The sequence below is a fragment of the Triplophysa rosa genome, linkage group LG13 (genome assembly GCF_024868665.1).
Source record: "Triplophysa rosa linkage group LG13, Trosa_1v2, whole genome shotgun sequence".
Lineage (NCBI taxonomy): Eukaryota > Metazoa > Chordata > Actinopteri > Cypriniformes > Nemacheilidae > Triplophysa > Triplophysa rosa.
In genome coordinates, this window is record NC_079902.1 from 11,143,331 (window position 1) to 11,169,875 (window position 26,545).

The window sequence follows — 26,545 nt, forward strand, 5'->3', positions numbered from 1 at the left end:
GGACCACAGATTTTGTGGCATTTTATGGAATATAGAAATTCATCATAGAGTTTATACAATCAAACATCAGAAAAAAGACCACGAACCAGAAGTATTGATGTATAACTGTTGCATAACGGAATGTGTTTTGTTTAGTTTGAAAGTTATAGGTCTTCCTTGGCATGTGGGCCAACTTGGCCTTAAGGTATCTGCAGATTAACAATTAGTTCTTTGTGTTAGTTGTATATTTTTCCAATATACAATATATTTTTGCAGATATACTTTTTTGTTGCAAAACGAAGCCACATATCCATGTATTATTGATAAGAACAGAAAAGAATTGATTAAACAGATTTATTCAGTTCGCAACAACAAAATGTAACAAAAATGTTTACAATGAACACAATCATTTTACAGAACAATAAATAGTTTAACTAAATGTGTCATTGAATATGACAAGTAATACAAACTGGTTAACTTAAATAACAACTGTGCCTACGTCACATCACACATTGTCTCTGGAAAATTCAGATTATTTCTCCGAGCAATTCCAGTGCCTAAAGAAAGGAAATAACCTAAAGTGGTTTATAAGACTTCAGCTCCATGGTCTCCATGTGGACTGGGCTGGGAGAGGAAAGTGTTCTTGAGGCAGCACAGGTGAGTGTGGTGGGGTAAAATCTCCAGCCGTGCGGGGTAGAATGGGCTCTGGCATAAGAACAGGCCTGTTGAGGGAAAATGGTGTTGCTACGAGAGAAGATGGTGTGCCAGAAGGAGGAAAAGAGAGAGGTAAAAGACAAAATGAAGAAGGATGTGGAGGAGAATTACTAGGAGAGAAGACACCGTTAAAAGTGGGAGATGATGGAGGAGAATTAAAATGTGAAGACAATGAAAGATTATAGCCACACAAAGATGATTCAGGGTGTGAGACAAGTTCTTTGTGATAGTTTTGTCTTGATGGAGACAAAACAATCTTTTCCTGTGAGATGACTGACTGAATCTCTGGTTCACATGCTACTCTGGAAGCACAGGTTGTATTGTTTCCAGGATTTCCCTTTAGTGTTGAAGAAGCTTCCTTTCGCTCAGATGGATTCACTCTTCCACAGAAGTCTGCTGTATAAGCTTGAACATCAGTGGTGATGGGGACTGCAGAAATGGAGATAACAGACTGATTCTTTGTAGCCTTGGAATCCATTTGATTAGATGTCACTGCATGAGGAGTAAAGAAAGAATGTGAGTTAAGAAAGTTAAATTAACATGCTTCTTATAATTAATTCAATTTGTAAAAACACTAATGTTAAATTCATATGGATGAGAATGAGATAAATTACCTTTCGTTTCTGTTTTTCTTGATGTCCTTCTTATGTACTGAACTGCAAAGTCTAAAATGTCAGCCTTTTCTAGTTTAGGGTTTTGTAAACGCTGCAGTGGTGAAATAGGGAGACAGGCAGTTTAGAAGTTTGTAAAGAAAATGGGAACAGATATATCAAAAAGAAATGCATACTCACAGTGTCTGCAGTGGTCTTAAAAAGCAGATCTTTTAATGCATCAAGATTATGGTTGATTCGATCTCTTCTCTTCTTCTCTATCACTGGTTTCAACTTCTAAAAATAGAAAGAAATAAGCATTTATGGTTCCTCTTTTCAGTATTAAATAAAGGTTGTGCAATCTACATATTTAATATTGGATTTTACATTTGTGAAGCACTTTGGGCATCAACGTTGTATTTAAATGTGCTATATAAATAAATGAAGTTGAGAATAACGAAAGTATTATTGAATGTATAAATTAGAAATGAACTTACTCTTTTAATGCCTTCAGTCTTTGCCATGTTGAGAGTTTGAACTGCTTTTGCTTCCCTTCCCAGAATATGTTTGAATAAGTTCACGCGAGTTCACAGCAGTAAAAAATGCTAAAAAAAGAAGCAAACGGGTTTTTTAAGCCACGCTGATGTCGCGCCTGATTGGAGGAGAGGTGACCGTGACGTATTTATCGTGACCTTTCCACCCATCTTTTCACTGCCTGAAATAAACAATCTCAGGTTTACCACATAAAAAACCTAACTATAATGATAGCTCTGCGTGTTTATAAACGACCCATAAAACATAGATTGAAATAATTTTTAATTGTCGATTATTATTAATTGTCGATTATATTATTTATAATTTGTCATCCATGTAATGAGAAGTAGAGTCATGAAATTGGCCTACAAATATTTTTGAATACGCAGGCATTGAATACGAATACTGTTTTTATTGCGTATAAATAACACGCGCGTTGCATTATCGTGAAATACGTATGCCAAAGTTAGATTTTGCGTGCATATGATACGCCAATTTTGCGCGCGTGCATATTAACCGGCAATTTGTCTAGCGTGCGTGCATATTGACCTCTACCCTAACCCAAACCCTACACCTAACAGTATTATTTTAATTATTTAAGTGTTTCCTTTTCATGTACGTTTCAAAATGGCTGCTCTCCAGCGAGGTTCACGCAAACATTGGCGTATCCACGCAAAATCTAATTTTGGCGTATGTATTACACGATAATGCAACAGCGTGTTATTTATACGCAATTCATGACCGGGTTGAATAGTAGGCTACCTGACTTGCCCAGTGTGAAGTAAACTAGAATATATTTAAATTCTATTAAATGGTGATTACACAATTTAAACTTGAATTTTATTTCGTTTTTCTTGCATTTTAATATACCGTATTTTATTATTATTAGAGGTTTATTTTAATGGTTGATGTTGTAATTGTTTAATAGTGGTTTAAAAATTCCATTTGGCCAATGAAAACGAAATAAAACGTGCCAAAATTCCGGGCGCGGCCAGGACAGAAAAGTAGCCACTCACATCAGGCTTTATGTTAAGGTGGGGATGTCGAGAGGTGTGATGCCAAACCTTTAGAGCAAATGTGATAAGTGTGCTCTAAGAGTGTGTTTTGATAGAAGTGTGAGTGATTAAGCCAACCATTATTGTCCCACGCTTACACTTGCAAACTGCTAAAATGGTCAAGTGGATCGTTGGGAATTGGCCAAAGCAAAAGTTGCAACTTTTATTGAATTGGTTGAAGAATAAATTGTATAATTTATAAAGAAATACATCACTTTGTTTTGCATTACACGTTTATAACTTTTGCCACAACCGAGTAGCCTATTTGCTTTTTAAAGAAAGCCGCTTTTTAAAGAAAGCCTGTGTCAAATGGTTTTTTTTTTGCGGTATGCTCGAGCAGAGGCCACACACAGCGGGGTCGGTTTATCACAGAAGCCATGCTTCAGAGCTCAAACCCTAAAGACTTTGCTTAAACCAACCCCCCAAAACATGTCTTTGTTATACAGGGACCACATTTGTTTCTGGAGGAAGTTGTGATCCGATCAGTGATGCAATGAAAAGATAACTAGGTAAAGATTAATTAATGCATTAATGATACGATTTTTTTACAGTGCATTTAAACCTAAGATGCATGATGGACCTTGCAATATAATATAGAAAAACAATGACATCATTAATGACATAATGACATAAATATTACGGTACATGACACGGTATTTAAAACAGCTGTTTATGAATGGCTGATCTGATGCTGCAATGTTAAATCTAAATTGCACTGAACGTTTTTTATTTCACGTTTAAAATACAGGCCATAGGCCTACATGTCTTTTCATCTTGTTTCTAAAATATACGACCCATAAACCTGACAATTGATATTACTTTAACTCAATAGTCCTCGTTTAAGCAGCTCAGTGGGGGGTTAAATGGGTCATTATCGTCTCTTAACAATTGACATGTAATTTCCCCTTTCATCCAAGAGTCAGGTGAATATTAATGGGAGGCCGAACTAAAGGACGTAATTGGTCCATCTATTTTTATTATTCATCATTCAGCTCAGGTGGGAGGGATTTGGGAGTGGACTAGATGTACAATAAGAGTCGTGAACGCAAAAATGCTCATCATTTCAGTTTGGGGTTGTTTATGTGATTCTCGGTTTGCTTTTCAACATGAACAAAGCAGTTGCTGACATACCAGAGCAAAAAGACTCAACACGGGTAAAATGTTCATTTACTGTTTTTTTAATGCATGTACTGAAATGTGGCAGATCATACAATGAAGTGCTTGTCTGTGTCAAAAAAACAAAACATTATAGAGACATTGGCTTGTTAGACATTATGCTTATGTGTTACATTTTTAGAGGTTTTACCATAGGCTACACACTGTTTTGAATTTTACAGGTCCCAAAACCTCTCATGGAGAAAAGGAGGAGAGATCGCATTAATCAAAGCCTGGAGACTTTGAGATTACTTTTACTGGAAAATACACACAATGAGGTAAGTTCTCGTGTATTTTAAGAGATAGTAAATAAAGTCAGATAAGTGTTACATTTACTTAATCAGAATATTTTTTTTCTTGTTGTTAACAGAAACTCAAGAACCCTAAAGTGGAAAAGGCTGAAATTCTGGAAAGTGTTGTGAATTTCCTCAAAGCTGAACAAAAATCAGAAACTGACTCTTATCAGATCACCAGAGGAAAAAGGGGGCGAACTGAAGATTATGATGGGGATTTGGGTTCACCCTGCAAACGTCACAGCTACCGTGATGGAATGAGGACATGTCTCCTACGAGTCAGCCATTTCATTGCAAGCAAGAACCAAGAGTTTGGGCAAGGAACAGAAAAAGCACATGGAAACCTTCAGCACACCTTGAATCATTCAATACAGACACCGGTGTCTGCTGCATCTCTCCACGGAGAAAGTCAAGTGCACCTGTATGACGATCCATTGCTTCTAACACAGCAACATCATGTCCAACTGAACAATTCTTACATACCATCCGGCTGCTCAAAGCTTGCGCAAAGAACTGTTCCAACTATGACCTCAAGTCCTAAAAAACCTGTTTTGCTCTGTGATTCTGTCTGGAGACCCTGGCCACAGTAGCAATATGTCTTAGGTCCCTGCATGCATAGACTGGAATGATTTAGCTGGGTCTGCAGTAAATCCTCCCGAATGATGAAAAGTGGGAACAAAATGGACTGAAATGTTTAAAAATCTGTAAATATGTGGATTTTGTACAGCAGATGCCAAAATTTTATTTTCTTATAAAAGGGCATTGACAAATCTTTGCCTGTGAATGTTTGTTGCGCTTACAGCAAAACAAACAAGATGCGTTTATGCTGAGATGTATATATTTTTCAACAGACCTAGATGGTCAGGACTCAGAAATGTTAACTCATCCATTGGCTATGGATGAATCATGTAAAGGAGTCAATGATTTTTGTTCTTTTTGTTGAACTTGAGTGTCAAGAATCTGTCTAGACCACAGTCATGTCTTTCTTCCTAGTGGTTGCCACATATTTGTGTCATTCCATGAAATATGAATTTCATCAACATTTTGAATGAAATTGTATTTTTATTGAACAAAGACAGCATTTGTATTTTTCAAAATGTCCAGAGAACACGTATTCATGTCTAATGTTAATTACTTTTCTTATTTTGAACAAAGAATTAAACCTCACAGAGGATATATTCGTTTATCATTTGTGCGTTTTACAGATATCTGTTGGTTCATTTCCAGAGAGATATTCTAAGAGATGAACAACATCCCTCTTCAGTCATGGTGTTAATGTTTACCGTTTAAACCTGATAACTGGCCTGACATTTACAGATTTTAATTGCCCTTTATTTGTCAGTAATGTGCAATTAATGAACGGCGGACATAGGCTAATGGATTGAAAGTGCAGATTGCTTAACCGCCATCCATCTATGAATTTAGGTGTGGCTTTTGCAGACTTTCCCCAAAACAGTTGCAGCCATTTAAATGTTAAAGAGTGATGGCTGTTTATCAGAACCCATTATAGGAGTTTTTACATCACTTATACTGTTGTTTGCAGAACACTGAATGTGAAGTTAAACTAGCCTATATAGGAACATGAACATTAGCTGTCATATCACTATTTTGTTTTACTAATCTGTGGATCTGGGCCTGTGGATCGTCAGAAATGTGTCCGGTCCAATAACATGTGAAGCTTTGGGGAAAGCCTATTGATAGTAACAGACACGACTTTAAATGATTTCATTAAATTATTTGCCAAAAAAACACGGTTTTTCATTTTAAAATAGTTTCGCAAATTAGGCTATACAGATTAAAATGAATGCCTTTTCAGCTCGAAATATAACTTTTAAAATATATAAAAAATATAAAAACTTACGATCCAACATTTCACCATCTGAAATGATCTCTGTCGTTCTAAAACTTAAACCCTGGTTATTTTGTAGAGGTAGCTGCTATTAGGTAAACAGTTTATGATTGAAAAATACAAGAGACATGTGTCACGTTTTTTTACCTTGATGTGTTTAGAAATATTATCTAGCAGAAGACAAACAAAACTTATTAACAAAACGTATTTGTTTGCAACTTCGCAGCATGTGTGACAGATCTACTGTTGCCATTTACGCACGAACTTAAGGTGCCGACTTTCTCTCTATTCTGTCAAAAGTAAATCGTTATTCCGTTTAAAAACTTCCGTTTAAAAACTTACGATCAAACACCACCTTCCAAAACACTATAGGCTAATTTATCACATGGAGCAGAATTATGATTTTAGTTAAAATATTATTTGCATAGCTTGTTTATGTGACATCTTTATGCCCAAAATCCCCATGTAAGCATTGCAAAAAGCAAAATATATTTTAGAAATGTTTAATTTTTTACTAAACCTTGTCCTATTAAAACTACTGTCATAAAAAGTGTAAAGGAAATCTATGCATTAACTTTTATGACAAGATCAGGCTTAGTCCTTCTTAACTCTTACTCTTCACTAAATCTACTTTTTTGCAGCTTTGATTCGCTTTGTTGCTCTGGATAAGCTCTTGGATAAACGAGTTTTAAGAAATGAGATTAGAGCTTTAAAAGATGGCATGGACTGGCTAAATAACCGTCTGACGCTTGAACCGGTTATTACAGGGGATAAGTCTCCAAATGCCATTCAGCACAAAAGGTGTAAATAGATTGGATTTTTAAGACTGATCCAGACCGGATGTGTGCTGATCTGTTCTGATCAACTAGAAGCAATACGTGAAGCCAAGTGTATACAACTTAAAGTCATTAGGCCTATGATTGAATGTTACTTTACTATTCGGTCTGTATTATTTAGAATTAGAAGTTTAATTTATGAGGCAAGTTCACTTCTGAAAAGTTACCTCTTTGTCGGTTTTGGAGATTTGTAACGAAAACAGACAAATGCACAGAGCTTTAGGTGCAAGTTTAACAGTTTACTATCACAACCTTGTTGTCGCAGATGGTTTGCTGGCACGTGTTTGGTGCACTCATGACCCTGCGGTGCTAGAACACAAAAATTTAAACCCATCCTGGATATTTTGGAGAGGTATTACAATTAAACAGTGTATGGTCGAAAAAACAGAAGAGACCTCCTGTCACATTCCTTACCTTTTGTGCATTTAACAAAATATATTTTTCTCTAGTAGGACAAACACCAAATGTTGTATTTGTATTTTGTTTGCATCTGTGCACCACATTGTGACAGGTCAGCTGTTGCCATTACGCACGAGCCTAGGGGCCGACTTTCTCTCTTCCCTGCACCTTACTCCTGGGACAACGTCTTGCGATCTCATTTAAAGCTAAATTTGTTTTTGTTGTGGCCATTTGGCAACACTGTAAAATAAAATCGACACGTGGTCTGGCGCTGGCCCGGTTATCAAAACAATTTACGCAGAGAAAAGACACGTGCAAATGAAAAGAGGTGGCAAGTCGCAAATTGCTGAGATGCTACCAGAGCTGCTGGTTATATCGGTCATAAATGTCCTTGCTGCCCATCCAAGAGTAAAGCGAATTGCATAGTTTTTCATCAATTTAACATATTTAAATTCAATTAACTTCCATTTTTAGCAAATTTACCAAAACCTTCAACTCCGCACGAAACACTAGGCTACTGCCCTATAGTGAGCATCTGACAATAGCTTTAAAAACGGAGAACTAGCCCAAACAGATTAACTTCAAAAGGGGAAACTTTAAAGTATGTCTGTTTAATTAGCTTTGCATATTATTGGTTCAATAAATAGCTAATCCCTTCAGAAGCTTTTGTGCCACAGTGTACCATTTTAGGTGGGAGCGTTGGAGACCTGCTTTAAACCCTTACGCATCTCCCTTACAAGTAGCGCCATTCTGTTTAATGCCTTTTATTCTGGTGCTTTAATCCCCGGCGGGTGGGAAATGAAGGGGGACAGGTCCCCCTCCGCGGGATATTAATTGGGGGGTAGGAATTGACAATGCGGACGTCTGTGCTTCAGCGCTTCTCCATGCTGCGTCTGATGGCCTGTTGCGCAGGGGCGGATACACGCCCTGTTGACCGAGCGCTTCAATGACAGTACTCGAACCAACATCTGGCCGTATGGGCCACTTGCCTGCCCCTTTAATTAGAAAACGAGTCGCCTGACTGGTCAACTCTCAACGCTTCAATACATGGTGATGCATCATAAAGAGACCAGCATTTATTACCTGAACTCGGTATTAGTCTTTAGGGAATGTGCAAGTTTTTATGCATATGATTATATGCAATAATATGTTTAATCTAGGCTACCAAAAGAGCCTTAACAATCTTAATTACATAACTTTTCAATTAATAATGTTATATTGTATTAAATGTACAAGTCAATGTGCCATGTTGATAGTGCGCGCTATAAACGTTCCCGAACAAATCATTGCAATGTGTAATTTTCACATAATGTACCCAATTGCTTACACACTCTAACCTATTCTACTGGCAAAACATCCTAACCATAAGGCAATTTTCTATAAAAAAGGACACAGTTAAACTGCAAACAGAAAGAAAGAACTGGCATTCACAAAATCATCACATTCCAAACTTACTGATATCTGTGCCGCTTAAGTTGTATGGAAGAGGCTTTATTCTAAAATTATTCTAGGCGTACCCTGTTCCCCTGTCTGCCTGCTCACAGATGTCATAACATTGTCTTTGAAGTGAAATTTGGATGATGCAAATTAAGATACTGAAGCAGAACAGAAAGGTAGAAGTGTCCTTATATTCGAAAAGACAAGAATCCATTTTATTGCACCTAGTTTTAACTGTTTTCATTTTTTATTTTAATCAGTAGAGTCAGAGCATTTTACATTGTGTTTATTTAGTTTTGCAGTTAAGACACATTTATTAAAGATTAAAAATAGGTTAAAAACACAAAATTCTTTAGGGAAGCAACTGCTATATTTCATGTAATAAAATTCAAAATCTACAGAGGTTGCTCTAAAAACCCAAATTATTTCATTGCAAAGTTTATATTTTAAAGTAAATGTTAAATTATGTAAATGTTCTAATAGGAGTAAATTATTTTCTATGTGAATTTGACTTCTAACGTTGAATTGTATATTTTTAAATTGAGTGTTTAAGTTTATCAAGATGTATTGTGTTTCTAAATGGTTTCCAGTTGCACTTTTGTTCGAATTTTTAAAGTTTTTTTTTTGTTTGTTTAGAAAAACTTAAGATACAGACTACAAAGACAACTCGTGGGACTAAACATAAATAAACAAACTTTATTTAAAGCCTAATAGCGTCAAACAAAAACCTCAAGTATCCTGTTAATGTAAATGAACAAGCATGAATTATTAGTTGGTATATTCAGTCTGTCAGATTAAGACTAGTGTCCAGGTCTGTGAATGTAATAATCCATTTAGACCTTTCCAGCAGGGAGACCCTGAGCCCGCTGGTACTCCTGCTGTAGGCTGGACAGAACTTCTCTGTGCTGCTCAGACTTCTTCTCCATATCCTTCAGTAAAGTTTCATAGCGTTGACTATAAGAAGCAGATTGTGTTTAACTTTGTATGTGTAAAAATCAGACTCATGTCAACAATCAAATGCTAAATTCAGAATTTTGTCTTAGTAGCTTTATATACATTATGACATATTGTTATTATTTACTTACATTTCACCATTAATGTATTCCAATCTTTTGGCCACTGTTGCTTTGGCTTCATCCAGATCCTGTTTTACCAGAACTGGCCCAATTAGTTTGTAAACTGTGTTTTGGCTATCTAACAAGCCAAGCTCCTGTGGAGAGAAAATGAATATGGTGTATTCCAAAATGTAATAAACATTTTAAAGAAACACACTACTGGTCAAAAGTTTAGGATCACTCTTTATTTAAATTTTTCCACAGCTTAGAATATTATTAAACCCATCAAAACCATGAAATAACATGCACAAATGTAGCTGTGGGAATTGTGTTGTAACTAAAGTCACCAATAATAAATGAACTCTGTTATATTTTAGCAACTTTAAAGTAGCCCCCCTTGGACTAGAATCGTACACTAAGCATTTTATCATTAATCTTCTTGAGGTTTCAACCTGGGAAGCTTTTTATACAGTACTGAAGGAATTCCCATCTATGCTGGAGTCTTATTGACTGCTTTTCGTTTCTTATTTGGTGCAAAACATCCCTTTCAAAAACTTTTTTTAATAAAAATTGGGTTTTCTAATCAAATAAATTCATGTGTTTGCACAATTATATTTTTGTCTACAGAAGTGATATCAAATCATTGAAACACACACCTTCAGATGAAAAGATTTTTAAGATCATGAAAAACTTTTTTTTCCAAGTGATCCTAAACATTTAACGGGTAGTGTACTTCAATCTCATAAAACAAAACGATTACCATTTACATGTATGCATTTGGCAGACGCTTTTATCCAAAGCGACTTATATTGCATTATCCTATACATTTATACATAGGTATGTGCAATCCCCTGGGATCGAACCCACAACCTTGCATTGTTAACGCAATGCTCTTAGTTTTAAACAGCCGTTTATGAGCACTATCTAAGATCTAACGAACTTGCGTTCATTATTCGTTATGAATTCAACTTAGGCAGTGCTCACTAGTTTCTGGAACGTAGGCCTATGCAAAGGATTGTGGGTGATTTGAGGACACAAGAAAACACTACTAAAAAGCTGCCTGAAGTATCCTTCAAATTGAGATGTCAGTCCACAGCGCTGATGAAATGGAAGCAGAGATATGCACCCTTCCTAGGATGCAACCTTTCATGTGAAAAGCACCTGTTTGTATTCTTACCTCTTTAACAATATTATTTTCAGTAAACTGCGCCTCCAGTTTCTGTCTTGCCGTCATACTTTTACTGACATCTGTAAAAAAAGAACACAAAAAATGTGTTTACATGGGTTCACACAGCACATCTATTTAAATAGCAGATATGCACGAACTGTATACCCATCAAACCTATTTGAACGTTTCTTGAGCACTTGAGAAAGAAAACATATAGCAATTAATCAAACATACATACACAATTATATAAATAATAGACACCATACTGAGCTAAAGTTACTTTAGTTAGAAAGCAGATCTATCCCTTTGACAAAGCGCAACTTGAGATCCTAACTGCAAGATTCTGACATAAACAATAAATACATGACGCCGGTGCATTGCGAAAGTAAATATTTACAGTATTGTGATACCGTAAGTTAATTGATGACAAAATATCCACACCCAGTGAGCATGCAGTGGATAATTTCGAAAGGCTGCTAGAACAGCTTTGGAGCTAGCATCGACATACCTTTTTGCAGCTGTTGATATTTCTCCAATTCAGCCTGCAACTTCTTCTGAATCACCTCAGCCATCACAACAGCTACTCTAATTTCCGAACACACTTTTCTTTGCTAACTAATAACAAATGTCTTACAACATAAGCAGAAACTTAGCACACAGCTCATGCACACACTCGGCGGCGCATAGGAAATGACGCAAGGAGATTCACGAGGGTTTCTTACACTCAAAGAGAAACCCCGCCATCTGGTGTTCAAAATGGAGCGTACAGTTAATTTTATATATTTTATCATAATCATTTACAATTACACAGAACCAATCACGACATTAGTCACTTTAAGCAGGTAATAGTTTAAAACTAATAATAATATCAAGTAATACGGTTCCTTTTAAAGGTTTAATCTTTCCCAAATGTCAACAATAGCGTCTAGATAATGCACTTTAAAACTTTATGCACATCTGCATTTTTGACAATAAAAATTGAATACAATTTTTCTTTGAATACATCTTATTGTCAATTTTTGTTATGCTTCCTTAACTAAATAACATAAATAAACTCAAAACAGTGTAATTTAGGTGTAGTTTCTCCGCCTATCCACATGGGGGTCGTCTTTGGGGTTTCTTAAACCCATTCTGATCTGCCATGACAGTAAAGTCGCAATATGGCAGCGCGCATGGTTCAAATCTTAACGTGAAGGACTTTCTCGTGTGTGCGTGAACAGAGATTATCACAATACCAGGTAATGTTAATGAAATCTTTCAGTTTATCAGATTTGTCGCCTGTTTTATATCTGCGCTTGCAAGCTGCTTTATTACCGGCTTCAGATCAGTGTCATGTGCTGTGTATTTACCTAGGGGATACCCTTAGTAGATACCATGGGTGTAGTATAATAAATGTGTATTTAGTAACCAAGCTTTTTTTGGCAGAATTTCAATAGTTACATATACAGTGGTTAAACTGGTTATTTTGATAGGATGATAGTATATTTGGGTGTACTATGGTTTTACCACAAATAAAACCGAAAAACTGTGTTTAGTTAAATAAAAGTCATTAGAAGATATTATTATGTATAATGGAGGAGTCTTAAGAGTGCAAGTATTCTTTTTCTTTACCAGTCACACCCGGCAGAACTACTAAAAGTGAATAAACTAACTTTAATGTTGGCTTTCATGTAATTTTACTCTGAACCATATATACAGGTGCTGGTCATATAATTAGAATATCATCAAAAAGTTTATTTATTTCACTAATTCCATTCAAAAAGTGAAACTTGTATATTATATTCATTCATTACACACAGACTGATATATTTCAAATGTTTATTTCTTTTAATTTGATGATTATAACTGACAACTAATGAAAATCCCAAATTCAGTATCTCAGAAAATTAGAATATTACTTAAGACCAATACAAAGAAAGGATTTTTAGAAATCTTGGCCAACTGAAAAGTATGATTATGAAAAGTATGAGCATGTACAGCACTCAATACTTAGTTGGGGCTCCTTTTGCCTGAATTACTGCAGCAATGCGGCGTGGCATGGAGTGGATCAGTCTGTGGCACTGCTCAGGTGTTATGAGAGCCCAGGTTGCTCTGATAGTGGCCTTCAGCTCTTCTGCATTGTTGGGTCTGGCATATCGCATCTTCCTCTTCACAATACCCCATAGATTTTCTAAGGTCAGGCAAGTTTGCTGGCCAATTAAGAACAGGGATACCATGGTCCTTAAACCAGGTACTGGTAGCTTTGGCACTGTGTGCAGGTGCCAAGTCCTGTTGGAAAATGAAATGTGCATCTCCATAAAGTTGGTCAGCAGCAGGAAGCATGAAGTGCTCTAAAACTTCCTGGTATAAGGCTGCGTTGATCTTGGACCTCAGAAAACTCAGTGGACCAACACCAGCAGATGACATGGCACCCCAAACCATCATTGACTGTGGAAACTTTACACTGGACCTCAAGCAACGTGGATTCTGTGCCTCTCCTCTCTTCCTCCAGACTCTGTGACCCTGATTTCCAAAGGAAATGCGAAATTTACTTTCATCAGAGAACATAACTTTGGACCACTCAGCAGCAGTCCAGTCCTTTTTGTCTTTAGCCCAGGCGAGACGCTTCTGATGCTTCCTGCTGCTGACCAACTTTATGGAGATGCAGATTTCATTTTCCAACAGGACTTGGCACCTGCACACAGTGCTAAAGCTACCAGTAACTGGTTTAAGGACCATGGTATCCCTGTTCTTAATTGGCCAGCAAACTCGCCTGACCTTAACCCCATAGAAAATCTATGGGGTATTGTGAAGAGGAAGATGCGATATGCCAGACCCAACAATGCAGAAGAGCTGAAGGCCACTATCAGAGCAACCTGGGCTCTCATAACACCTGAGCAGTGCCACAGACTGATCCACTCCATGCCACGCCGCATTGCTGCAGTAATTCAGGCAAAAGGAGCCCCAACTAAGTATTGAGTGCTGTACATGCTCATACTTTTCATGTTCATACTTTTCAGTTGGCCAAGATTTCTAAAAATCCTTTCTTTGTATTGGTCTTAAGTAATATTCTAATTTTCTGAGATACTGAATTTGGGATTTTCATTAGTTGTCAGTTATAATCATCAAATTAAAAGAAATAAACATTTGAAATATATCAGTCTGTGTGTAATGAATGAATATACTGTAATATACAAGTTTCACTTTTTGAATGGAATTAGTGAAATGAATCAACTTTTTGACGGTATTCTAATTATATGACCAGCACCTGTATATAGTTTTATGGATGTGACATTTTCAGTCAAACTTGAAAATGTATACTCGGAGAATGCATATATATATATATATATTGAATTTATATTTTACAAACCCCCGTTGATAGACTCTATAGACAATGACATAATATAAAATAATACACACATTTTGCCATTTTTATTTTTTCATGGCAAGGTTGACCTTTCTCTTGCAATTGCCCTTCATTAGAACATCTTATTTTGTTTTTCTAAATCTTACAAATAAAATACGTTTATGCAGTTTCTTCCTATGCTTTTTTTATCCAAAATACCTTTTAAAAGAGATAGAAATTATGAGTATAATCAATGTTAATCACACATACAGATTGATATCTAAAAGTTCTTTATTTTTCTCCTCGCTGACATTCAAATATAATTCAAATATTAAAATGAAATTTATTATCTTAAAAATCAGTTTCGCAGTTTGTTCATTCTGCTGTTAACGCTCTCTCCGACAAACGGATGTGATGAGACCGTTTTATTAGTTTGGTAGTGTCACTTTGTTTTGTTAGTGAATGACATGTGTAACTGCAATGTAATTAAAAACTGTAATTAAAGAAAAGACTAGCAAGTTTATTTGTGAGTAGAATGCTGATTATTTCAGTTTAATCCTAACAGTTTAGTATTTCAGCACAGAATGCACACCGGATTTTGTGATCCAGTGACAGTGTAGTGCTGGCTTTGCAAAGAAGCGGTGGAGTTAAAATATATATATTTGACCTGACAACAAACCCTGTTCCACTGAGTGAACACAGCCAGAAAGCAAGCAAAGACACATTTTGTAAAGTTGCAGCAGCAAGAATTACATGCTGACCTCAGGGAAACTGTACAGGCAAAAAATATATGTGAACCCTTTAAGTCATGTTGAATAACTTCTAAATGTGTACAGTCTTCCTATTCTATTCAGGATTTTAAATCTCTTTTAAACAATGGTCTGGCACCGTTTCAGATAATACTGTATTGTTTGTATAATTTATTATGTGGAATTGAATATTATCAGCAGCCATATCACCCTGTAGCCCAAGACACTGAAGCTAAGCAGGGCTGAGCCCGGTCAGTACCTGGATGGGAGACCTCCTGGGAAAGCTAGGTTGCTGCTGGAGAATGTGTTAGTGAGACCAGCAGGGGGTGCGCACCCTGTGGTCTGTATGGGTCCTAATGCCCCAGCATAGTTATGGGACACACTATATACTGTAAAAAAGCACCTTCCTTCGGATGAGACGTTAAACTGAAGTCCTCACTCCCTGTGGTCATTAAAGATCCCATGCCATTTCTCGTAAAGAGTAGGGGTGTAACCACAGTGTCCTGGCCAGATTCCCTCCACTGGCCCTTGTCAATCATGGCCTCCTAATAATCCCCCACCCTCTTAATTGGTTCTATATCTCTCTCCTATCGACCTATCCACCTTATTTTTGGCATAAATGTGGGCGCCGCCGTCTTTGAGCTGTTTGTGTTTAGATTTCCGGTGAGCCACTATAGCTAATGGCAGTCGTATTGCGAGTGAGACAAGTTTGCTCTGTGCTGTTTTGATATTTGATCATATTTATCATGGAACCCATAGGTACAAGCTTAATGTGTGCAGTTTGAGGTTGCCATAATAGCCTGTACAAACGCAAAAATGTCTACAAAACATTTATTTGTACTTTAATCCATGCTGCAGAGCTGAATCTGGATGTCGCGCACCTTATGGTCTGCATTCATTATTCATTATTTTAGCCTACTGAATGCCCTTTCTCCTTTACAATTTACCTTCTTGACTACAATAACTAATAAACATTGTTCAAAGACAGGTATTTATGGTGAGAGTGACACTAAATGTAGAAAAATATCATTATTACATATCATAGATTATATATATAAACAAAACATTTTTAGCACAGTTAAATAAACAGTATGCAAATAGTGGTATAATAATAATAACAGCAGTTAAAATTTAGCTGTTAACATTTTTATATTTATTTAGTGGTTTAAAATTGAACAGGCTAAAGCAAACCTTCCTGCCAGCGGATCGCATCTGCATGATTACATTTTCATTAATTTGTTAAACGCTTTTATCCAGATCACATTTAACATTTTGTCAACATGCTAAACAGTACGTATAACCTACTTTACCAGGCCATACTATGAGGATTAAAGCTGAAGTAAACAAGGGAGAGAATGAACAACATGAAATAATGTCTTTATTAAATAGACATAAAAACAGACAGTTATTGGTTAGTATGTTTTTAGTTTTTTTAGAAAGTTGTGATGGATGCTGCAGCTCGGTGGAGACCTGCGATACAAGAGCAACCAGCCTTCTCCATTCTTCCGTTATTAGTTGTAAAGATCCAGGAATGTTTTCTCCACTTTTACTGGGATTCACATCTGCATTTAAAAACACGAATTCGTGGTCTATGTCATGTACAATGTGCATGTAAATTACTGGTAACTTACGTCTCTGTGCTTTTATAGTTGCGCATCGAAGACCCTTCAACTCCGAGAGAAAATACAAAATGATTGAACATATCTTCATATGATATATCAGGCCACCTCAAAAATCAGGTGGTGGTGTGAGCGCACTGGCACCGTTGTACTGTGGCTGCCGTCGCATCATCCACTGGAGGTGGTTGAGGAGAGACCCCGCTCATATGATTGTAAAGCGCTATATAAATGCCCCATTCATTCATTCATTCATTCATTCATTATCTTGTATTGTGTAGTTGTGTTTTGTGTTATACTCCGTTTAATTGATATTAATTTGTTTTTATCTGTGCAGCACTGTTCAGTTGAGCTGTTATTTAATGTGCTAGACAAATAAGCAAAACTAATTGCAAGTTTTCCAGAATACATTCTATTATATACATAACATAACTAATACATACAGTGTTTCTTTATGTAAGTATTCCCCCATTTAAAAAATCTGTCACAAAAAATAGATCACAAACATTATAAAGTTTTATGTGCGTTCTTTATTAACTTAAGTCTATTAAAAACAAAACTGTATAACTGAACATGTGGTTTCCAAATAAGTGTCTCACCTTTCGTGTGGCAATTGTGTTGACAGTGACCCACTAAATTGGATATTGTTATGGCTACTAGGTGCTGAACTGATTTACCTTCTGCCTGCGAGTATACGTAAATGGATTTTATTGCCTGAAGAGGGTAAATAATGCTGCTAAATAGTAATGCACCCCCTTAGCCTGTCTGGTCAAAAATTTTATCTTCGATTATCGCTAATTTAAATCATATTATTCCCATATGTTAATACTGTTTGTTACCAGTTTTAGTTAAATAAATGCAGTGCTGGTAAATATGTGCTATTGAAGTTCTTTTGCCATTTCCTGTTAATTGATACAGCAAATGATGTTTTTAAGTGATTTGGCTATTCTACTTTTAGTTTGCTGTTGTAAATTAGGAGATAGTTTAGCCTTTCAGAGGTTATCACATATTGTGCCAGGGACCCTTCTACGGTCCTGTCAAAATCAATATGCACCTGGAGGGTGTCAGAGGAATTGAGCAGAAATCTGAAACACCTTCCTGCTCACTGAATTGTAATGTAAAGGCTTTCTTTGCTGTAGAACAGAAGGAAAACAGAATTCGTCTCTTTATTTGATGTTGATTTAATTTATTTTGCTTTTTAGTGAGTAATTGTTTTCATTTACTTCTAAAAACAAATTACATTTTGGTAAAGCTAAGAGGCTATTTCTGTCCCATTTTGTGCAAAACAAAATTTGTTTAAGGAAATTAAATCATTTAACCAATCCTGTCTGCTGTGCATAAATATTTAATATACTTTACTCGCCATTTATTTTCTCGCTTTTGTCTATGTTGCATAACAGCAGTTGCTTGTTCAGCAGTATTTTAAATGGCCTATTCTTGCCTCAACAAACATGTTTTCCCATGTCTGCAAGTTCAATTTGTCTCAAACCAAAAACTGATAGATCAAGAGAGTGAGAAACCAAATGAACTGGCTTTCAAACGCCGGGCTGTAAATCTATATGTGCAAACGTGAGGCTGCAGAGGGAGTGATTTCCAGGTTCTTAAATCACTTCTTAAAGAGAATCATGTCTTTCAATGTCGTCTTAAACCAAGACAAGAGTGATGTAGTTCTACTAATGTTATTGACTCTCTCGGGTGTTTCATTTGATCTAAACCCAGCTTTCCTCTTGAGCTGACGTTAGAACAGAACCACATTATGTCTCTGAGGTTTTTCTTCTACGATTGCTTTCTCTGAATTTGGATTAAGATATTAAATCACTTTCTGAGTCTTGGGATTTTTAACATCCACTGCTTTTTTTTCGGGCTAATGGACAAAATCAGTTTACTCCAAAAAATACATAATTTAAAAATGTGAGCCGCATTCATTTGTGGCTAATGGTATACTGCCCCATTTTCACAGTGCACTGCAAAATCCAAGAGCTCAGCCCTTTTTTATCATTACAATCAAGTTACTTCAGCGTACAGAATTCAAAGAATTAATTTTAAGAATAATAATTATTTGTGCACCTATACTCTATTTTTCACTGTTAAAAGCGAAGCCAAATAAGCACTCCAGTGTTAAATTCAAGGATATGGCGTCATGGCCTCAAATTCTAAATTTTTTTATGGAAAAGCATCTTTGTGGACAGAGCAGGGATTCCTGGGTTAAATATTTTCCATTAAAAAAATAAGATTTTATATCACATTAAAGGGACAGTTCACCTTCAAAAAGAAAATCCTTTCATCATTTACTCATCCTCGTTGTCATCTCAAACCTGTATGACTTTCTTTCTTCTGCAGAACACAAGAAGATATTTTGAAGAATGTTGGTAACCAAACAACATTGGCTTCCACACAAAATATCTTCTTTCCTCTGATTACAGTATCTCACAGAAGTGAGTACACCCCTCACATTTTAGTAAATATATTATTATATCTTTTCATGTGACAACACTGAAGAAATTACACTTTGCTATGTAAAGTAGTGAGTGTACAGCTTGTATAACAGTGTAAATTTGCTGTCCCCTCAAAATAACTCAACACACAATGTCTAAACCGCTTGCAACAAAAGTGAGTACACCCCTAAGTGAAAATGTCCAAATTGGGCCCAAAGTGTCAATATTTTGTGTGGCCACCATTCTTTTCCAGCACTGCCTTAACCCTCTTGGGCATGGAGTTCACCAGAGCTTCACAGGTTGCCACTGGACTCCTCTTCCACTCCTCCATGACGACATCACGGAGCTTGTGGATGTTAGAGACCTTGTGCTCCTCCACCTTCCGTTTGAGGATGCCCCACAGATGCTCAATAGGATTTAGGTCTTCACCTTTACCCTCAGCTTCTTTAGCAAGGCAGTGGTCGTCTTGGAGGTGTGTTTGGGGTCGTTATCATGTTGGAATACTGCCCTGCGGCCCAGTCTCCGAAGGGAGGGGATCATGCTCTGCTTCAGTATGTCACAGTCCATGTTGGCATTCATGGTTCCCTCAATGAATCATAGTTCCCTCAATGAACTGTAGCTCCCCGGTGCCGACAGCACTCATGCAGCCCCAGACCATGACACTCCCACCACCATGCTTGAGTGTAGGCAAGACACACTTGTCTTTGTACTCCTCACCTGGTTGCCGCTACACACGCTTGACACCATCTGAACCATATAAGTTGTGATCATCAGACATCATGGTCATCAGACCAGAGGACATGGTTCCAGTAATCCATGTCCTTAGTCTGTTTGTCTTCAGCAAACTGTTCGCGGGCTTTCTTGTGCAATATCTTTAGAAGAGGCTTTCTTCTGGGACGACAGTCATGCAGACCAATTTGATGCAGTGTGCCACTTATGGTCTGAGCACTGACAGGCTGACCCCCCACCCCTTCAACCTCTGCAGCAATGCTGGCAGCACTCATACGTCTATTTCCCAAAGACAACCTCTGGATATGACGCTGAGCACGTGCACTCAACTTCTTTGGTCGACCATGGCGAGGCCTGTTCTGAGTGGAACCTGTCCTGTTAAACCGCTGTATGGTCTTGGCCACCGTGCTGCAGCTCAGTTTCAGGGTTTTGGCAATCTTCTTATAGCCTAGGCCATCTTTATGTAGAGCAACAATTCTTTTTTTCAGATCCTCAGAGAGTTCTTTGCCATGAGGTGCCATGTTGAACTTCCAGTGACCAGTATGAGAGAGTGAGAGCGATAACACCAAATTTAACACACGTGCTCCCCATTCACACCTGAGACCTTGTAACACTAAAGAATCACATGACACCGGGGAGGAAAAATGGCTAATTGGGCCCAATTTGGACATTTTCACTTAGGGGTGTACTTACTTTTGTTGCCAGCGGTTTAGACATTAATGGCTGTGTGTTGAGTTATTTTGAGGGGACAGCAAATGTACACCAAGTGTCATTTCTTCAGTGTTGTCACATGAAAAGATATAATAAAATATTTGCAAAAATGTGAGGGGTGTACTCACTTCTGTGAGATACTGTATATACAGGTTTTAAATCACATGAAGGTGAATAAATGATGACAAAATTTATATTTTTGGGTGAACTGTCCCTTTAAGTTCCTAAATTATCGTTATTTATATACAGTCATTTTGTTACTGCATGGTAAGGATTCATTCTAGGGACAATAAAACATTTCGCTGAACTTTGCCTCCCTAGCTTTACCATTGAAGTTAACTTGATATTGTATTTTTTTTCTGCAATATTGTTCAAGACATTTGTTTTTTATAACAGCCGAGCAGACCTTTTTGGTTATTCTTAAGTTAATTTGCAGAACTGAACAATCATTGTTAAACACATTAGCAGCGATTACAAACATCATGTCATTTTATGTAAGTTTACCTTGCCCACTTTGACATAGAGTCGATAACAAGTCTTATTTCTTCACAAAGATGAATTATTATTATTTTAGTTGTTGAATTGATCTGTTTTCTTTTATTCCTGTTGTGCGTCTTATTCTGTTTTAGTGTTATATTTTACCATTTTATATTCTATATGTTATTTTCTATTTAATCCAATGTTGAAACGAAAGCGACGAGAGCTTCAAAGCAGTATACTGAGCCAGCAGAGTAAAGTTTCATAGAACATGCCTGCAGTCCAAAGTCACTCATCCTCTGATTTTTTTCTTTCATCATTCATTTCAAATCCCAATCACGTCAGCACAGTTACCTTTAATGAAAAAGAAATTTCATGCATGTCTGTTCAGAAACAGTCAGAGACGTTGTTGTTGTGAGCACTGAGAAAAGGAAATCAGTGCCAAACACAATGTTAGGAATAAATTACTTCAATTCAGCTCGCAGGACTGTCGATTGTTCCGCTTCTGAATATGTTAAAATGCTTGGACCTCCTGCCAAGGAGAAAAGGTTTACCAGCAGTCCAACCTTCTCTGATTGGCTCATAAATTGATTTGAGTTCAACATGCTTTTTAAACAGCAAAAGCGTGTTTGGGGAACTGCACGAAATTGAACGCTGAAATGAAGGACAGCATGTGATTGGCATTTTAAAGGAAACCCGGAGTGTAATTCTTAACTGAATGTATTCAAACGGCTGGCGACTGCGGTGCCAATATCTGCTGCTACAGATCGCCCGTGTACACAAAGAAATAAAGATGCTTGCGCTGTCTTAGTTCTCATGAAATGCTGTCTTTGCTCGTCTCCTTGTGTGCACAGATGCGAGGATTAACTGCATTAAAACTTCAAGGCAAGCATTAAAACTGATGGCACAGTGTAGTGTGTGGCCATCGAGGTGTGTTTATTTCACCTCCGCCCTCATTTGCCTCACATTTCTGAATATATAAATATGTAAAGAGTTAAGTTAACCTGAGAACAGAGTGGTGTGAATAATTTAAAGTTATGGTTTTCACCTCAGCTGAACCGTCACAAAATGGGTCGTCTTTATAATTGGGCTTAATTGATGCTGTGGTCATGTAGCAGCTTTTATTGCATTTTGTCTATATAAGATTACGGGGCTCACGTCCCTCCAGGCACATACCTTTCAGACCATTTCCAGCACTCACCTAATTGATTGAATCATGTAAATTTATGCAATTGTGAATGCGAAAACCAGATATTACCCTGTCGACCTTGTGCGCTGTGCTAATTCTGTGCGTCACCATTGCCTTTGCTCTGCTCGGTGGCTGCTATCCAATCTGCTCCATCGACCTTTCTGATCTGAACCCGTGGAGTGCCGGCTAACGGTAATGGATCAGCAGAGCGCAGGGAATCGTTGAAGTCAGCCAACCTTGAGTGCACGCACCTGTGCTTTTATCCCTTATCTCTTAAGGCCCTGGGGTTTCATAGCACTTTTCCTTGCGACTGTCTTCACTTACAGTGTCTCGAGATAAGGGCGACGTGCACTCCTGGGAGAGCTTTTATGGATCTGAGAGCTTTTGTGTAGCTCACTTTTCAACCTCTGGACGTTTATAGATTTTTTGCGTTGCATTTTTAATGAATTAAAGACACCTCAATAATTACCTTTTTTCTAGCAGGCGAAGCAGACGGACAGACGCGTAGCAGGGCGGATGCACAGACAATATGTCCAAGATAACGAAAGCGGCCAAGGCGGTGAAAAGGTTGGATACAGGCAGTGTAATCAGGGCCATTGTGAGGTCTGGACAAGCGGCTCCTGGGCCCCCACTGGGACCTATCTTGGGACAGGTAAGCTTTTACACTCTTTGCTTTTCCTTTTTTACCATTTCTATTTCAGGACTTTTTGGATTCAAGAGGATAGTGGAGTTAGGAAAGTAGGATGGATATGATCCAGAATTTGCTAAATAATTAGCATTATTCATCTCAATAGCAATTGGTTTGCATTCTTTTTTCTTTGTTCATGTGCATTCAGTTCTGCATCTTGATTTTTTTGAGCCACCCGAGTCATAAATGACATGCAACCAATCATTCGCCTCAAGAAAATGACATCATGACATGCTTGCAATGCTAATTGGCTAATGGAACCGCAAGAACATACTGCACACAGTGCCAAGCCCTTCACTACAAACTATTTTAAGCTGATAAAATATTTTAAAAGTCTACTTTAAGCTAAAAATGGTTTTTGTTTAGCAAATCTTTTATACCTCAGTTTTGTTGCCTCAGGAAAGTGGTGGTGATGTAACACGTGATTTAACCCCATGAAGGTAATTTCTAATTGGTTAAATTGATAGTCTCCTATGTATGATTTTACCTTAACTGAAAAAAAACGTTTAAAAAAACTGTAATTTTCAACAGATAGAGTGCCAGGGAAAAAGTAAAATAAAATGAATGTAAAATAAAGTTTACATGTTTTTTACAAGTTATTTTACACCTGACATAAAATTAGTCTCTTTTTGTAATTTGACATTTTTACAGCATTTTAATACATACGTGAAAATTTTGTAAAATAAAATTTTGTAAATAATAAACGTTGTAAAAAGTGTATGTAAGTGTATGATTTTGCCTGAAGCACAAATGTTGTCGTGTCGTGTAGTGGGCTTTGAGCGGGGGGAGAGGGTGTGCTAAGTAGCGGAGGGTCTTGTATCACACTGAAGGGGCTTGTTTCGTGATAACAGCCGGCTTCTCGTACATTATCCCGCTTATTACACGGCTACTTGCCACATAAGGAAAAAACTGGACATGAAATGTGAATTTGAAATATTTTATTAGCTCTTTTTTACCGAATTCAGACCTTCGGTACCCTATGCGTTCTCAAGTACCGAAATTTGGCACCGATTGATTTAATGTGAATCGATACTCGGTAGTACCGACTTAATTCGGTCGGTGCCCTTAAATGTACCGAGTCCGGTACCCAACCCTACTAAACACAATCGCGACCAGGTGTTGTGTTTTGTGTAATATATGTAATAACTACAGTCAACTCGGTATGAAAACAGCGCATAGCATGTACATATATATAACGACAACATTAGCCTAATCAATGACTGAACTGTTCAACATTCATGTGGTTTACTGGTCTGAACAAAATAATCTGCTACTTTTTACCACAACACGTTTAGTGTGGTTGTTTAGTCTTTATTTACAAGCACTACACACATTCATGACAAGACACGACAACATGCTAGCTATCGACACCGGCAACCATATATTATCTCTCAGCTACCTTACTGTCACGGTCCTGCCTTCTTGTTTCTGAATTTCTAGTCGTGTGGCAGGATCGGGATGGAGCCCTTAGGTTTTATGTGAGAAAGCCATGAGTTGTTTATGTTTTTTACATCTCATGTGCTTTCTCGTGTTTTGTTATTGGCCCCGCCCCTCTCTTTTCATGTATTGCTTCCCTGCCGTGTCTAATGTTTCCCACCTGCCCTGTCATTATCCCTCGTTTGTCTTGCCCTATTTAATGCACTCTTATTTCATTGTCCTGTGCTCTTGCGTTGTGTATGTATGTTCTTGTACCTTGCTCTTATGCTCATGCTGTTACCCGTGGTCCTGTTCCTCGCCTTGTTCGTGTATCGTGAGTTTTGTGTTTTGCCATACCCCGCCTTAGTTACCCTGCCTTGTTTTTGTAAGACGTTGTGTCATGTTATATTTTAGTTATTTGTCCTGCTGTTTTTGCCCCATCGAGGGAAGTGTTTTGTTTTCAGTTTTTCATATATTAGTCTTGTCCTCGTTACCCCCTCGTGGGTGTTTTGTTTCTGTTTATTGTTTAAATAAAATCTCTGTTAACCCCCCTTCAACCCCGCCTGCCTGCATTTGGGTTCTTCCCTCCGTGATCTGTGACACCTTACGCTTATAAAGTGTGAACCAATGGTGCACCAATGACACAGACTAATAACAAATACATTCAAAAGTACAGGACAGTAACAAAAAAATGTACAAATAACACTTACAAATCCAGGAGCATGACCGCTAGGTCTCCATCCGTTTTGCAACCCGTTGCCTCTTGCTGCTCACGCCACCGAGTGTAAGCCTGTCCGATATTGATTCGTGACCGGCCTCGTGTCCGATCACTCTCGCGCTTTCTTTTCTTTGCTTCCTCCGACAAAACCCTCTTTGTTTTTTTGGCTGGCTCTGCCATGGTGATGTTTTGGTTCGTTTCGTCTTACTGTTAGCTCTGCTGTTGGTTAACTTCTCCCAGGTTACGACTAAAACGTGACGTATGCCGTAAAGCAGGGGATAGGCGGGGCTTGTACCGGCCCGAACACCAAAGTTACAAGTGCAGTTTCAGCCGATAGGAGGCTGCTCAGGTAGCAACGGCAGTAAAATTCGTCCAGTTAAAAGTTGACCTACCACTAAAATAATTTTAGAGACATTATTTTAAGGTCAAAAAGTTGCTCGTTGTCGCTTTAAATTGTGGGGGACCAGATCTATGACCATCTCGGAGATCTAATGTTGAAAGTTTCATTCTTTTTACCCTCCATGGGGACTTTTGTAGTAAGATGTTTAGTGTAATGATGTCACAGGTGTGGAACTTTCTTTTGCTCGTGGGTAAAATGCCTTCATAACTAACAAGCTAATTACAGCTGTAATGATGCCATTACTGTCCCTTACCCATCGTGATGATAATAAATGAGACTCCTTTTCTTTTGCCAGAACATGTCAGCGAGGCCTAGAGTGCATTCGCCTGCTGAAGAAAGCTGTTGTGAACTAAAAACGAGGCGCAATAAGCATCATTCAAGCAAAGCAGCACAAATATTCGTGTGCGAAACACACAAGGTCGTGCGTGCACTTGTCAGCTTTGTTCCAGTTTTATATCTGTGCCCGTGCTGCTGTCTTTGCCTCAACTTAGCACTTTTATGTGTATTAAACTGTATATAAATTGCAGCCAGCAGGCCTTCAGCGTAAAGCTCCTGCCCTTTAATCTTCCCGCTTACTCCCTCCTTCGGTCGTCTACCAGTCTGCCTAACCATCCCTGACAGAGTAAGCGCATAGAGGTAGGCTGCCTGTCGGCCGAGGGGGAAATTTAAACAAACGAGAGAAATAAAAGTGGGAGCTTGGGGGGTTGACAGCTTCTGTGGAGGAGAGTAATTACAGTCCAGAGAGAAATTAACTCAGCCGGATGGAGGAGAGAAACAGAAGGCGGAATAAAAGAGAGGAAAAAAAGAAAATAGTTCTGGTGTTTTTTTATGTCAAGGCCGAGCTTGTCGATGCTTTAATTTCGGGTGACACAAATAGGTGAATCTCAAGAAAAACATGTCCAGGTCATGTTTTACAACACAATTAAGTGAAAATAAACAAACACAATGACTATTTCAGGACTGTTAAGAATAATTGTTTGTTTAATGATTTCAAAACGTTATTTTAACCTAATCCTAAATTCTCATTA

At 37.7% G+C, this 26,545-nt stretch overlaps 4 protein-coding genes across 5 annotated transcripts in view; 2 read left to right on the top strand and 2 right to left on the bottom strand.

The window, feature by feature from the left end:
- Positions 1-574: 574 nt before the first annotated feature.
- Positions 575-1,807, bottom strand: her11 (hairy-related 11). The gene is made up of 4 exons (XM_057349102.1): positions 1,781-1,807; positions 1,485-1,580; positions 1,308-1,398; positions 575-1,185 (listed from the first exon to the last, which is right to left on the bottom strand). The coding sequence occupies exons 1-4, from the start codon at positions 1,805-1,807 to the stop codon at positions 575-577; spliced, it is 825 nt and encodes a 274-aa protein (XP_057205085.1).
- A 2,171-nt stretch (positions 1,808-3,978) lies between these two features.
- Positions 3,979-4,910, top strand: her5 (hairy-related 5). The gene is made up of 3 exons (XM_057349103.1): positions 3,979-4,026; positions 4,210-4,305; positions 4,398-4,910. The coding sequence occupies exons 1-3, from the start codon at positions 3,979-3,981 to the stop codon at positions 4,908-4,910; spliced, it is 657 nt and encodes a 218-aa protein (XP_057205086.1).
- Positions 4,911-9,517: 4,607 nt separating this feature from the next.
- pfdn6 (prefoldin subunit 6) lies at positions 9,518-11,749 on the bottom strand. Its single transcript, XM_057349758.1, has 4 exons — positions 11,573-11,749; positions 11,074-11,144; positions 9,927-10,051; positions 9,518-9,795 (listed from the first exon to the last, which is right to left on the bottom strand). The coding sequence occupies exons 1-4, from the start codon at positions 11,634-11,636 to the stop codon at positions 9,675-9,677; spliced, it is 381 nt and encodes a 126-aa protein (XP_057205741.1). The 5' UTR covers positions 11,637-11,749; the 3' UTR covers positions 9,518-9,674.
- Positions 11,750-12,190: 441 nt separating this feature from the next.
- Positions 12,191-26,545, top strand: part of mrpl11 (mitochondrial ribosomal protein L11) — a 38,718-nt gene continuing 24,363 nt past the window's right edge. Inside the window, exons 1-2 of one of the 2 annotated variants that reach the window (XM_057349975.1) lie at positions 12,191-12,302; positions 22,776-22,947. In XM_057349975.1, coding sequence (XP_057205958.1) covers positions 22,825-22,947 — 123 coding nt within the window. In that variant the 5' untranslated portion in view covers positions 12,191-12,302; positions 22,776-22,824. The remainder of the gene's footprint in view (positions 12,303-22,775; positions 22,948-26,545) is intronic. The other variant, XM_057349976.1, reaches the window with a different exon arrangement.

Bases quoted from the DNA above. Each gene is read 5' to 3' on its own strand.
- her11 (XM_057349102.1), bottom strand. From the start codon at position 1,807: ATGGCAAAGACTGAAGGCATTAAAAGA. The intron at 1,399-1,484 runs GTGAGTATGCAT...TCACCACTGCAG, and splicing joins TTAAGACCACTGCAGACACT to CGTTTACAAAACCCTAAACT. The intron at 1,186-1,307 runs GTAATTTATCTC...CTCCTCATGCAG, and splicing joins AAGAAAAACAGAAACGAAAG to TGACATCTAATCAAATGGAT.
- her5 (XM_057349103.1), top strand. From the start codon at position 3,979: ATGAACAAAGCAGTTGCTGACATACCAGAGCAAAAAGACTCAACACGG. The intron at 4,027-4,209 runs GTAAAATGTTCA...TGAATTTTACAG, and splicing joins AGCAAAAAGACTCAACACGG to GTCCCAAAACCTCTCATGGA. The intron at 4,306-4,397 runs GTAAGTTCTCGT...TGTTGTTAACAG, and splicing joins TGGAAAATACACACAATGAG to AAACTCAAGAACCCTAAAGT.
- pfdn6 (XM_057349758.1), bottom strand. From the start codon at position 11,636: ATGGCTGAGGTGATTCAGAAGAAGTTGCAGGCTGAATTGGAGAAATAT. The intron at 11,145-11,572 runs GTATGTCGATGC...CTTTTTTTACAG, and splicing joins ATATCAACAGCTGCAAAAAG to ATGTCAGTAAAAGTATGACG. The intron at 10,052-11,073 runs GTAAGAATACAA...TTCTCTCCACAG, and splicing joins AAAATAATATTGTTAAAGAG to GAGCTTGGCTTGTTAGATAG.